The sequence below is a fragment of the Oncorhynchus mykiss genome, chromosome 18 (genome assembly GCF_057628025.1).
Source record: "Oncorhynchus mykiss isolate SJ-2025 chromosome 18, ASM5762802v1, whole genome shotgun sequence".
NCBI lineage: Eukaryota > Metazoa > Chordata > Actinopteri > Salmoniformes > Salmonidae > Oncorhynchus > Oncorhynchus mykiss.
Window position 1 is genome coordinate 42877593 of NC_143039.1, and position 13359 is coordinate 42890951.

Consider the following 13359-nt stretch of genomic DNA (forward strand, 5'->3'; position numbering starts at 1 on the left):
GCTTGGCACTGCAGGGCCTGGATTGACCTCCACATCACCAGAGGAACAGAAGAGGAGTAGGATAACGATACGGCTAAAAGCAATAAGAATTGGTCGTCTAGAATGTCTGGAACAGAGAGTAAAAGGAGGTTTCTGGGGGCGATAAAATATCTTCAAGGTATAATGTACAGACAAAGGTATGGTAGGATGTGAATACAGTGGAGGTAAACCTAGGTATTGAGTGATGAAGAGAGAGATATTGCAGGGCGAAGGGGAGAGTGGGGTAGGTTGAGCCAAAGGGATAAGTTGAGCCACCCTTGTTTCTAAGAAACCATACACAAAATGAATAATTTTACCAAATATTTAGGAAGAGGTCATCATTTAATGGAGTCTGTGAAGGAAGAAACCACATGGAAAAAGTAGTAAGCAAGGTGAGTCCAAAAAAACCGATTTTTACCAAGTCAAATTAATTTATTGTGTTAGAGGTTTCATGAGGTTTGTATCTAAGCAAAATTAGATAATTTTAAGTATTGTTCTATAAATCAGTTAGGGTCTATAAGCTTCAATATGAGGTCCCAAACCTAGCATGAAAGGGCATCCTTGTAGCTGTGTGGGCTAATATAGTCAAAATGTTTGCCTTGGGGTGAGTTGAGCAAATTGTTGAGCCAATGGTAAGTTGAGCAAAAGTGTTTTCTTCCCAGGCGTAATGCAGGGCATTATCGCTGGGATATGAGGTAACAGGGCCTATGTTATAAAAAAAATGTACAAAGTGTTTGTTAGGTGTTAAGCCTGAGTTAAAAGATGCTTAATATTACTAAAAGACAAAAAGTGATTGTAATTGTGTTGATTGTGCTTGGGGAAAAAAGATAGACAAGGTTTTAAAACGGTAGGGGTAATATTTAATTCAGCAGAGAAATGTGTCTGAGGCTTAACTAACTCTGTCCTGCGGCTCAATTTACCCCATAAGTTGTGCCAAGAGACCACCTTTTTTTGAGGAAAAGCCCTGTTTTCAAAACTGTAATGTTTACATGAATTCTAATCATCTCCAGGGATGCACAACATCCTGAAATATTAAAGCAATAAGGCCTGCCGTGCCTGGATATTAGAGTAAAAATAAATGTATATTCGTGGTACATGGTCTGTTCCCAAGAAAGCTAAGTTAACTGAGCTAAACGACTATTGCCCCGTGGCACTCACTTCCGTCATCATGAAGTGCTTTGAGAGACTAGTCAAGGATCATATCACTCCCACTCTACCTGACACCCTAGACCCACTTCAATTTGCTTACCGCCCCAATATGTCCACAGACGATGCAATCACAATCACTCTGCACACTGCCCTAACCCATCTGGCCAAGAGGAATACCTATGTAATAATGCTGTTCATCGACTACAGCTCAGCATTTAACACCATAGTACCCTCCAAACTCGTCATTAAGCTCAAGACCCTGGGTCTCGACCCCGCCCTGTGCAACTGGGTCCTGGCCTTCCTGACGGGCCACCCCTAGGTGGTGAAAGTAGGAAACCCGTTGATCCTCAACACTGGGGCCCCACAAGGGTGCTTTCTCAGCCCTCTCCTGTACTCCCTGTTCACCCACGGCTGCGTGGCCACGCACGCCTCCAACTCAATCATCAAGTTTGCAGACGACTCTACAGTGGTAGGCTTGATTACCAACAACGACGAGACAGCCTACAGGGAGGAGATAAGGGCCCATGGAGAGTGGTGTCAGGAAAATAACCTCACACTCAATGTCAACAAAACAAAGGAGCTGATTGTGGACTTCAGGAAACAGCAGAGGGAGCAGCCCCCTATCCACATCGACGGGACAGTAGTGAAGAAGGTGGAAAGTTCTAAGTTTCTCAGCGTACACATCACGGACAAACTGAAATGGTCCACCCACACAGACAGCGTGGTGAAGAAGGCGCAGCAGCGCCTAAAGTTACATCACAACACTCCCTCACCACACTCCCTATCTTGCTCTTGGTCCTCATCATTGTAAGTCACCTTGATTTTGCACCTGAGTGTTTTATCAGTTTCTTTATGAAAATATTTAGCGAACTCCATGACAGTACCTAAAGCAAGGTGCTATAGCAGCACACAAGTAGCCTACAAATGCATGCTGGGCCGGGCATGCCCAGAGCTAATTAAGTGAAATTGGAGCGGGCTAGAAGGCCGATGCTTCAGCCTTTGCGAAACTCTCTCCAGACTCCAGTCAAATTGGGCATGCTCCACTCCTCGCTCCATTCCAGCTCCGCTCACATACTCTGGTAGCTGTAGCTAGTTGGCTAGCTAGCTGCAAGCAAGGGATAAGAACTTTGCCACTGAGCATGGCAACGGAACATAAAGAACTAACGACTGGGTCATGTTTGTAAATATCAAACTAATCTAATGAACGACTGGGTCGCGTCTCTAGCAATCAATAGATGAGTAAGTATTAATTTGCTTATAAAAAGTATGAAAATATCAACAAAAAATAAGATTTGATCTTGTCTCATCGCTGCAACTCCCCAACGGGCTTGGGAGAGGTGAAGGTGGATTCATGTGTCCTCCGAAACATGACCCGCTTAAACGCACTCCTTAACACCCGCCAGCTTAACAGGAAGCCAGCCGCACCAATGTTTTGGAGGAATCGTTCAGAAAGTGCAATGGGACAATGAAACCCGGGTCTGTACTGACCGCTACGCCACTAAGGAGGCCCAAAAAATAAGTTTTAATACCGGTAAATGTGTGCTTTAATATTTTTTTGGGGCAACTGTGGTATAAGCGGGATAAACGCTTCCGTTCTGTACATTAATGTATATCAGAACGTCTAATGTACAGAACGTCTAATGTACAGAACGTTGGCATTTATCCCTTACATATCTTTGTTAGAAAGAATAGTATATTTCCCTTGATGGAGTGATGCTGATTGTAAAAATGGGATAAACATACCCGTTCTCTCCTACACCCACAAAGCGCTGATTGGCCTGTTAGGCATGATTGAATAAGGCCTCAACCAATGACCCGCAAAAGAGGTGAGATGTCGAACCGAATGGCCTGAAAGAGAATTACACTTCGTGAAAGAAAAAAGTTGTCAGTGATCCTTTATTTATAAGGGATTTGACAATGCAGTGAGTGCATAGGGACAGGGTACAGTACATAGCAAAAGTGGTAAAGACCCTATTGGGGTAACATACACTTCCAAATCTTTGGTCCAAAATGTTTCACTGGCCTCAGTACTATACATCCAGAATAACATTATTGATATATTTAATATGATATATAGTACTGTACATCCATAGTTAAGTTATTTATATATTTAATATAATATATATAAATGCATTATTTACCATGTAATTCCACACTCCAGACTTCAGATGAAACTTTTGATCTATTTCAGCATCCGTTTACTAACCAAACCTGAAGAAGAGAAGAACCAGGACTGTGGTAGCAGAGGCAGAGAAATACTTGGGATTGTAAGGATTTGCTGCAGAACAGCTGCAGGGGGTGTTGAGTGGTAGTGTTCTGACACAGGAGGTTGTTGCCACCTTAATTGGGGAAGACAGGCTTGTGTTAATGACTGGAGTGCAATAGGTGGAATGGTATCAAATACATAAAACACATAGTTTCCATGTGATTGATGCCATTACATTTGCACCGTTCCAGCCATTATTATGAGTTGCCCTCCCTTCAGCAGCCTCCATTGGTTCTGGAATAGGACTAGATAGGGTTAAATAGTGGAATGGGTTGGTGTTTTTTTATAGAGAGATAGGGCTAATAGTTGGCAGGGCAATTTTCATTTTTCCAATTTTGTATTACCTTATTAAGAATTTAATGTCGGTAGGCCGTGAATGGCCTCACACACCAGCACAGTAGGTGGCAGTGTATGCATCTAAAAGTTGGATGCGATCTGCCAGCCAATTCGCTAAGAAGAAGAAGAAGAAGAAAAAGAAGGAAAGGAGGAGAAGAACCAGGAAGCTTTGAAAAAAATGTGAGGTGCCACGACTATTTAACAGGTATTTACAGTATGACATACTAGTTAACGCTTAGAAATTCTTCAGTGACGTGAGATTTAGTAAGCTACATTAAGTATAAGAACTGGCAGTAATGTGACCAAAATCCAAACAAACATGGTTCGTTTGCGGTAGCTTATAAACCTATACATTGCACCTGGTATAAAAAAAGTTAGCTTTTTGGTAGTCGTCAGTTTGTTCCATTATGATACACAGGAAAGTAAGAGTGCTTTCGCACCAAATTGGTTTCGAGCGTCTTTTACGATCTCTGGCACATATTCGCCCTTATTTCGGTTCGTTTGAACGGGTGTGAACACTATCAGCACACGGGAGCGCACTAACAACGCACCGTGGTTCGCTCAAAAAAGGGTGCTCGGTCCGATTCCATTCGTGACGTGGTGCCAGTCTGGACCAAAAACAGGAAAATAACCCAATATTAACGCAACCCAATAACGCAATATTATTGGTTGTTTGACTGCGAACAGTCGATGATACTCACTCAGTAGTTTACCATAACTTGATATGTCTGAAACATTATGTGAGTAGTTAGCGCATTTATGAGAGCATGCTGATTACCCTATTCACGGCGCGGTTAGAGCGAGAGGCTATTGCGTTGTTTTCTCCTGCATGTTGTTGGAAGACGAAAGTGATATGAAGTTTGAGAGAAGTTATGCTTCTTGATAATCAATAATGGATTAAATATGAGCATTTTTCTCCAATAAACAAATTACTTGCATGAACACATGGTTTTGTTTAGGCGTTTTAGTTTGTTTGACATTGGGCAATCAGAAACCAACCAGACGCCTCACAAGTCCTCAACTGGCAGTTTTTTTTATTTATTTCACCTTTATTTAACCAGGTAGACTAGTTGAGAACAAGTTCTCATTTATAACTGCGACCTGGCCAAGATAAAGCATAGCAGTGTGAACAGACAACAACACAGAGTTACACATGGAGTAAACAATAAACAAGTCAATAACACAGTAGAAAAAATAGTCTATATACATTGTGTGCAAAAGGCATGAGGAGGTAGGTGAATAATTACAATTCAGCAGATTAACACTGGAGTGATAAATTATCAGATGGTCATGTGCAGTTAGAGATACTGGTGTACAAAAGAGCAGAAAAGTAAATAAATAAGAACAGTATGGGGATGAGGTAGGTAAATTGGGTGGGCTATTTACTGATGGACTATGTACAGCTTCAGCGATCGGTTAGCTGCTCAGATAGCAGATGTTTAAAGTTGGTGAGGAAGATAAGTCTCCAACTTCAGCGATTTTTGCAATTCGTTCCAGTCACAGGCAGCAGAGAACTGGAAGGAAAGGCGGCCAAATTAGGTTTTGGCTTTAGGGATGATCAGGGAGATACACCTGCTGGAGCGCGTGCTACGGGTGGGTGTTGCCATCGTGACCAGTGAAGTGAGATAAGGCGGAGCTTTACCTAGCATGGACTTGTAGATGACCTGGAGCCAGTGGGTCTGGCGACTAATATGTAGAGAGGGCCAGCCGACTAGAGCATACAGGTCGCAGTGGTGGGTGGTATAAGGTGCTTTAGTAACAAAACGGATGGCACTGTGATAAATTGCATCCAGTTTGCTGAGTAGAGTATTGGAAGCTATTTTGTAGATGACATCGCCGAAGTCGAGGATCGGTAGGATAGTCAGTTTTACTAGGGTAAGTTTGGCGGCGTAAGTGAAGGAGGCTTTGTTGTGGAATATAAAGCCGAATAGATTTGATTTTAGATTGGAGATGTTTGATTTGAGTCTGGAAGGAGAGTTTACAGTCTAGCCAGACACCTAGGTACTTATAGATGTCCACATATTCTAGGTCGGAACCATCCAGGGTGGTGATGCTAGTGGGGCGTGCGGGTGCAGGCAGTTGAAAAGCATGCATTTGGTTTTACTAGCGTTTAAGAGCAGTTGGAGGCCACGGAAGGAGTGTTGTATGGCGTTGAAGCTCGTTTGGAGGTTAGATAGCACAGTTTCCAAGGAAGGGCCAGAAGTATATAGAATGGTGTCGTCTGCGTAGAGGTGGATCAGGGAATCGCCCGCAGCAAGAGCAACATCATTGATTTATACAGAGAAAAAAGTCGGCCTGAGAATTTAACCCTGTGGTACCCCCATAGAGACTGCCAGAGGACCGGACAACATGCCCTCCGATTTGACACGCTGAACTCTGTCTGCAAAGTAGTTGGTGAACCAGGCAAGGCAGTCATTAGAAAAACCGAGGCTACTGAGTCTCCCGATAAGAATATGGTGATTGACAGAGTCGAAAGCCTTGGCCAGGTCGATGAAGACGACTGCACAATACTGTCTTTTATCGATGGCGGTTATGAAATCGTTCAGTACCTTGAGCGTGGCTGAGGTGCACCCGTGACATTAAATAGTACCAGCAAAACACCAGTCTCAAGGTCAACAGTGAGGAGGTGACTCCAGGATGCTGGCCTTAGCAAATATCATCAATTTTACCGCATTATACATAGGCCTAATCCTTATTTTAATTTCTATTGTCAAGTACAGTAGAATGGACAAGGTGATCAACTGCTTCAGTAAGAGACCTGATGCCGTGGCCAGGCTGATATGCTTCCCATGGGCAGGTGGAGGCTCCATACACTATGCACGCTGGGGGAAAATCCTCACCTCCATTGAAGGTAATGATGATGATAATAATACATTGGATTTACATAGCCATTTTCAAAGACCCAAAGGCGCTTTACATAAGGTACTATTATTTTTAGAGCCCGACCGATAAATCGGTTGACCAATATTATCGGCCAATTATCTTATCTTTCTTCTCTTTCATCTTTCACAGAAATATGTGTCAGTCTTTATTCCGCATATAAACCTGCAATATTATATACATAGAATTAACAAATACAGTATGTCTTATTTGCTGTCATTTTTAGAATTTTTCAATGGTTGCCTAAAGATGGCATTCTACGAGATGCTCATTGAACAACATTCACCCCTAAGTCAAGAGAGCGTAGGCATGGTGGTTTGACGGTGAGTAGCTTGCCACATCTAGTGATGGCATATTTGAATAAGTAAATAATCAAAGTACACTTCACCAAGCAAACAGCCCTGTCCTCATCCCATTCTCACTTAGTTAACGTTAGCTGGCTAGCTAGACAGCTATGTAGTTAGGCTCTATCTAGCCGGCAAGATACTTTTGGGCATGTAGTCTGTGTGGACACCTGCTTGTCGAACATCTCATTCCAAAATCATGGGCATTAATATGGAGTTGGGCCCACCTTTGCTGTATAACAGACTCCACTCTTCTGGGAAGGCTTTAGACTAGATGTTGGAACATTGCTGCTTATAACAGCCTCCACTCTTCTGGGAAGACTTTAGACTAGATGTTGGAACATTGCTGCGGAGACTTGCTTCCATTCAGCCACAAGAATTAGTGAGGTCAAGGACTGATGTTGGGCAATTAGGCCTGGCTCGCAGTCGGCGGTCCAATTAATTCCAAAGGTGTTCGATTGGGTTCAGGTCAGTGCTCTGTGCAAGTCAGTCAAGTTCTTCCACACTGATCTTGGCAAACCATTTCTGTATGGACTTGCTTTGTGCACAGGGGCATTGTCATGCTGAAAAAGGAAAGGGCCTTCCCTAAACTGTTGCCACAAAGTTGGAAGCACAGAATCGTCTAGAATGTCATTGTATGCTGTAGTGTTAAGATTTTAGTTCACTGGAACTAAGGGCCCAAGCCTGAACCATAAAAACACATCCCATGACCATTATTCCTCCTCCACCAAACTTTACAATTGGCACTATGCATTGGGGCAGATGGCGTCCTCCTGGCATCTGCCAAACCCAGATTTGTCCGTCGGACTGCCAGATGGTGAAGTGTGATTTATCACTCCAGAGAATGCGTTTCCACTGCTCCAGAGTCCAATGGCAGCGAACTTTAAACTACCCCAGCCAACGCTTGGCATTGCGCATGGTGATCTTAGGCTTGTGTGGCTGCTCGGCTGTGGAAACCCATTTAATGAAGCTGCCGACAAACAGTTATTGTGCTGGCGTTGCTTCCAGAAGGAGTTTGGAACTCGGTAGTGAGTGTTGTACCTGAGGACAGACTATTTTTACGCGCTTCAGCACTTGGCGTCCCGTTCTGTGAGATTGGGTGGCCTACCACTTTGCGGCTGAGCCGTTGTTGCTCCTAGACGTTTCCACTTCACAACAGCACAGTTGATCGGGGCAACTCTAGCAGGGCAGAAATGTGACGAATGACTTGTGTTGGAAAGGTTGCATCCTATGATGGTGCCACGTTGAATGTCACTGTGCTCATTCTACTGCCAATGTTTGTTTATGGAGATGGCTGTGTTAGCATGGCATGTGTGTGTGTGTGTATATGTGTGTGTATGTATGTGTGTTAACCTAGCTAGCAATCTCTGTGCTACTTATGTGCGGACACCGGACTGACGCCAAAGTGAACACTCCTTGATACAAAAATAGCACTTACTGTGTGTGCTTATTTAGTTAGTTTTCCACAAACTGCAAAAAGCAAGATAGTTGGCGCCAATCTATCATTTGGGTCATGTGCTTGCATTCATGATGAGATAGCTGAATTAGGTGTATGACTAAAACCATTGCGGCAAGGATTTTCTTGCATTAACGTTTTCAGTCATCAGCGTATGCCATTTGCAGTTGAAATATACACTGAGTGTACAAAACATTGACACCTGCTCTTTCCATGACATGGGCTGAACAGGTGAAAGCTATGATCCTTTATTGATGTCACTTGTTGAATCCTCTTCAATCAGTGTAGATAAAGGGGGAGAGACCGTTTTTAAAGATGGATTTTTAAACCTTGAGACAATAGCGACATGGGTTGTGTGTGTGCCATTCAAACATACCAAAACAACAAAACCTTTCCCCCCTCAGGAGATTGAAAATATTTGGCATGGGTCACCAGATCCTCAAAAGGTTCTACAGCTGCACCACCAAGAGCATCTTGACCGGTTGCATCACCGTCTGGTATGGCAACTGCTCAGCAGCTTACCGTAAGGCACTACAGAGGGTAGTGCGAACGGCCCAGTACATCACTGGGGCCAAGCTTCCTGCCATCCAGGACCTATACAATAGGCTGTGTCAGAGGAAAGCCCATAAAATTGTCAGACTCCAGTCACCCCAAGTCATAGACTGTTTTCTCTGCTACCACACGGCAAGCGGTACTGGAGCACCAAGTCTAGGACCAAAAGTTCTCCTCAACAGCTTCTACCCCCAAGCCATAAGACTGCTGAACAATTTATAAGATCGCCACCGGACAATTTACATTGACCCCCCCCCTCCCTTTTGTACACTGCTGCTACTCGCTGTTTATGGAGACAGTGTGAATCATTCATCCCTTGTTTAATAGTTTGCTTGTGGTGCTTCAGCAACAAAACAATTCTGCATTTTTATCCCCTGCTATAGATGGACAAATCTTTTTAAGTTCAACCTAAGAAGGTAAACGGAACAAGTGTTTTGTATTTATAGAGGATTTAGTAGCTTTTTGATGTAAACCACATAATTTTAATATTTAGTTAAGAAATGATCCTTTAGAGTATCTGTTAATCCTTTGGAGCACAGTTTGTAGTTAATTTTATTTTATTTTATTTATTATTTTACCACCTATAAAAAAAAAACAATATCGATAATCAGTGACTTTTTCCTCCCTAAAATCAGTATCGGACCCAAGAAACCCATATCGGTCAGGCTCTAATTTATATTATAAAAATAGGATTGGTCAATTGAAATTGCATCATGATTCATGAGCTGTAGGTTTAGTGAAGGGAAAGGAGACCCAATGTTTCTATCTCCCACTTTGTTCTTTGCTAGTGTATGCTGTTAAACTTCCTGGCCGGGAGGCTCGAGCCAAAGAGCCCTTCTTTCAAAGCATGGAGCAGATTGTAGATGAGGTCATCAATGTGCTACTGCCGGTGCTCAAGGAGAAACCGTTTGCCCTCTTTGGCCACAGGTACAAGTAGAAAAATATCATCAGTGCCACTTAGGTATGAATCTCGTCACCCAGAACCAAATCGGGTTGTCACGAGTACAGTTTGATGGCACACTTAATTACTGAGGGAACTGTTTGATCTATAGTCATCATGGTCCTTATCTGAAGCTAAATTTTATTGATCCAAAGTTGTCAGAATTGTGATGATCTTTTATCGCTATTCTGCACTGTCACAGCTTTGGCGCCATGACCAGCTTTGCTATAGCAGATACTTTGAAAAGAGTCCACAAGCTGGAACCAATTCACATCTTCCTGTCTGGTGCCTCTGCACCCTACGTGAGTACTATAATAGCAATCATGAAACAACGGAACAGCATTTATACAATATAACTTTACTACAACATTTGTATGACATGTAACCATATGGGCATTTCTCATACCTTTTGAAATGCTATCAGTTAATTTACTGACCTAAAGCAGACATCCTTTAGTTTTTCCTTGCTTTCTAGTCTGAGATGCGTATCCAAGCCCCAAAGAGAAGTGATTTATCAGACGAGGAGTTCCTCCAGTGGATGACCAGGATTGGTGGGACTCCCCCCGAGTTACTGGCCAATCCTGAGGTTGTAAAGCTCTTCCTACCTGCGCTGAAAGCCGACCTCCACGTGGTGGAGAACTACAGGTGGGCGTCTCTAGCTTTGTCACAATTCTCTCTTTCCTCCCAAAGTGTGCACTTTCACTAATTTGAAAGGAAATTGCTGGTATAAGAAATATGGTGGATATTATTGGGACGCACATTCTATTAGCACCTCAGGCCTGTAAATGTTAATTAGCAACACATTTATTACCCCTTATACCATGGCATTGTTGAATACTCAATTCTGATTGTCTAGAAGGGCATTCTAGAGCGTGCATTATTTCCCTATAATGCCCTGTATAATGCAATGGCTATGGAGTTAAAGACTATCTGAACACGCCGATTGGCAGGTGTTTTTCTGTTTCTCATTAGAAAAAGAAGATTTCAGTCTGAGGTGTGTTTCCTGACCGGTTCCGCGGTTGATTCATGTTTTTCCCCCAATTTACTCATTGTGGCACACGGATGTTCCAAACTCCATTTTAGATGAGACTGACTTTATAACAAAAATAACTGTTTTTGACTTTAATCGATGCTACACAGCCCGTTTTCAAAGGGATTCGTTGCTCTTTAAAGGCAGTCGCTCTTTAATTCTGACATGGTCTATGTTTGAGCTGCTTTTGTATAAATATGTAATCAAGATTGTTCTCGTGTTCCAGGTGTGACAGGCCAGAGAGTCCTCTCCTCTCATGCCCAGTCACATGCTTCGATGGAAAGCAGGACATGCCTCATGACTTACAAGGTCAGCGCTCTGATGTCTCGTGCATGTCTGCTTTCCATGTGATGTCTAGCGATTCTCTCCATAAGTTACACTGCTGTAACACCCTGTGATTAACACACAAAAAATGGCCATTAATAGTCCTAAGTGATGAGCACAGTTCAGCTGTAGGTTCCTGGCTGTTTGTGTAAGGTCTTCAGAGAACTCTGAAGTTGCTTTAGAACTTTAGTTGCTGAAACCGAATTGTGATCTGTTTCCATCACAACTGTAAATGTGGTATGTGCCTTTCCCTTTTCTCATTTAACAGCATGGAAAGACATATCATCTGGAGATTTTACAGTGCAAATGCTACCTGGAGCTCACTTTTATTTAAAAGATGCAGCCAATGAGAAGATCATATTGGACTACATCACAAAGTATCTGGAGATGGCGGAAATGGACTACTTGTAGCTATGACGGGCACAGTGGCAGTAAAGGAAATGTATCATGTTATGTTTTCATTGTAGTAACACAACCAGTTTTACTTAGTCCAATAAGCATTTCAACAGTAGTATCTATGCCTTGGAGCAATAATGCAAATGAAGTAGGGAAGTAGGGTTTGTTGACCATGTGAATCTAGCCAATGCGTCTAAGATTTTACGAGTGATGTAAGATGTATTACAGCCTAAAATGGAATCCAGAGAGATTGCCTGACTAGTCCTCAAATCAAATAAATCAAATTGTATTGGTCACATGCACATGATTAGCAGATGTTATTGCGAGTGTAGCAAAATGCTTGTGCTTCTAGTTCCGACAATGCAGCAATATCTAACAATTCCACAACAAATACCTAAAACACACAAATTCAAGGAATGGAATAACAATATATAAATATATGGATGAGCAATGATAGTGGCATAGCCTAAGATGCAATAGATAGTATAAAATACAGTGTATGAGATGAGTAATGCAAGATATGTAAACATTATTAAAGTGACTAGTGTTCCATTATTAAAGTGGCCAATGATTTCAAGTCTATGTAGGCAGCAGCCTCTAATGTACTAGTGATGGCTGTTTTAAGTCTGATGGCCTTGAGCTAGAAGTTGTTTATCAGTCTCTTGGTCCCAGCTTTAATGCACCTGTACTGACCTTGCCTTCTGGATGGTAGCAAGGTGAACAGGCAGTGGCTCAGGTGGTTGTTGTCCTTGATGATATTTTTGGCCTTCCTGTGACAACGGGTGTTGTAGGTGTCCTGGAGGGCAGGTAGTTTGCCCCCGGACGCGTTTTGCAGACCACACCACCCTCTGGAGAGTCCTGCGGTTATGAGAAGTGCAGGCGGTGATTAAAATTTGTGAGGGTTTTGGGTGACAAGCCAAATTTCTTCAGCCTCCTGAGATTGAAGAAGCGCTGTTGCGCCGCCTTCACCACACTGTCTGTGTGAGTTTGTCAGTGATTTTTACGCCGAGGAACATAACTTTCCACCTTCTCCACTGCTGTTCCTTGATGTGGCTGGGGGGTGCTCCATCTGCTGTTTCCTGAAGTCCACAATCATCTCCTTTGTTTTGTTGATGTTGAGTGAGAGGTTATTTTCCTGACAGCACGCACCCGTGTGGACCCCCAGTGTTGAGGATCAGTGAGGTGGAGATATTGTTTCCTACTGTCACCACCTGGGGGCAGCCCGTCATGAAGTCCTGGACCCAATTGCACAGGGTGGGGTTGAGACCCAGGGCCTCAAGCTTAATGATAAGTGATAAGCTTGGAGGGTACTATGGTGTTGAATGCTGAGCTATAGTCAATATAGTCCTCTGTATACCAATGTTTGCCTCCCAAATTGTACCTTATTCCCTATTATAGTGTACTGCTTTTGACCAGCGCTATGTAGAGAACAGGGTGCCATTTGGGACATAGTCTGTTACCTTTACTGTACCAATGACATTCTACTGAGCCTGATGTCCATGAGGATGGAGAATATCTGTGCATCTGTCACTTTGTGTTCTGATCAAGTGTTAGCATGCTAACTGTTCCTGTAGACTTCTAGTCTTTGTGCTAAGCTAGTTAGCATTTTCACACACAACGTCCCCTAACTTCCATCATACTGGATGCAGATACATAAAAATGGCATTC

The 13359-nt window shown here is 42.9% G+C and overlaps 1 protein-coding gene across 1 annotated transcript; it reads left to right on the forward strand.

Moving 5' to 3' along the window:
- Positions 1 to 3903: 3903 nt before the first annotated feature.
- On the forward strand, positions 3904 to 11988 carry olah (oleoyl-ACP hydrolase; the record flags this gene model as incomplete). Its single annotated transcript, NM_001160595.1, is given in 7 exon segments — positions 3904 to 3974; positions 6490 to 6620; positions 9790 to 9928; positions 10144 to 10243; positions 10417 to 10586; positions 11198 to 11280; positions 11564 to 11988. Coding segments are annotated over 6 exon segments (762 nt in total). The 3' UTR covers positions 11707 to 11988.
- Between the last annotated feature and the right edge of the window lie 1371 nt (positions 11989 to 13359).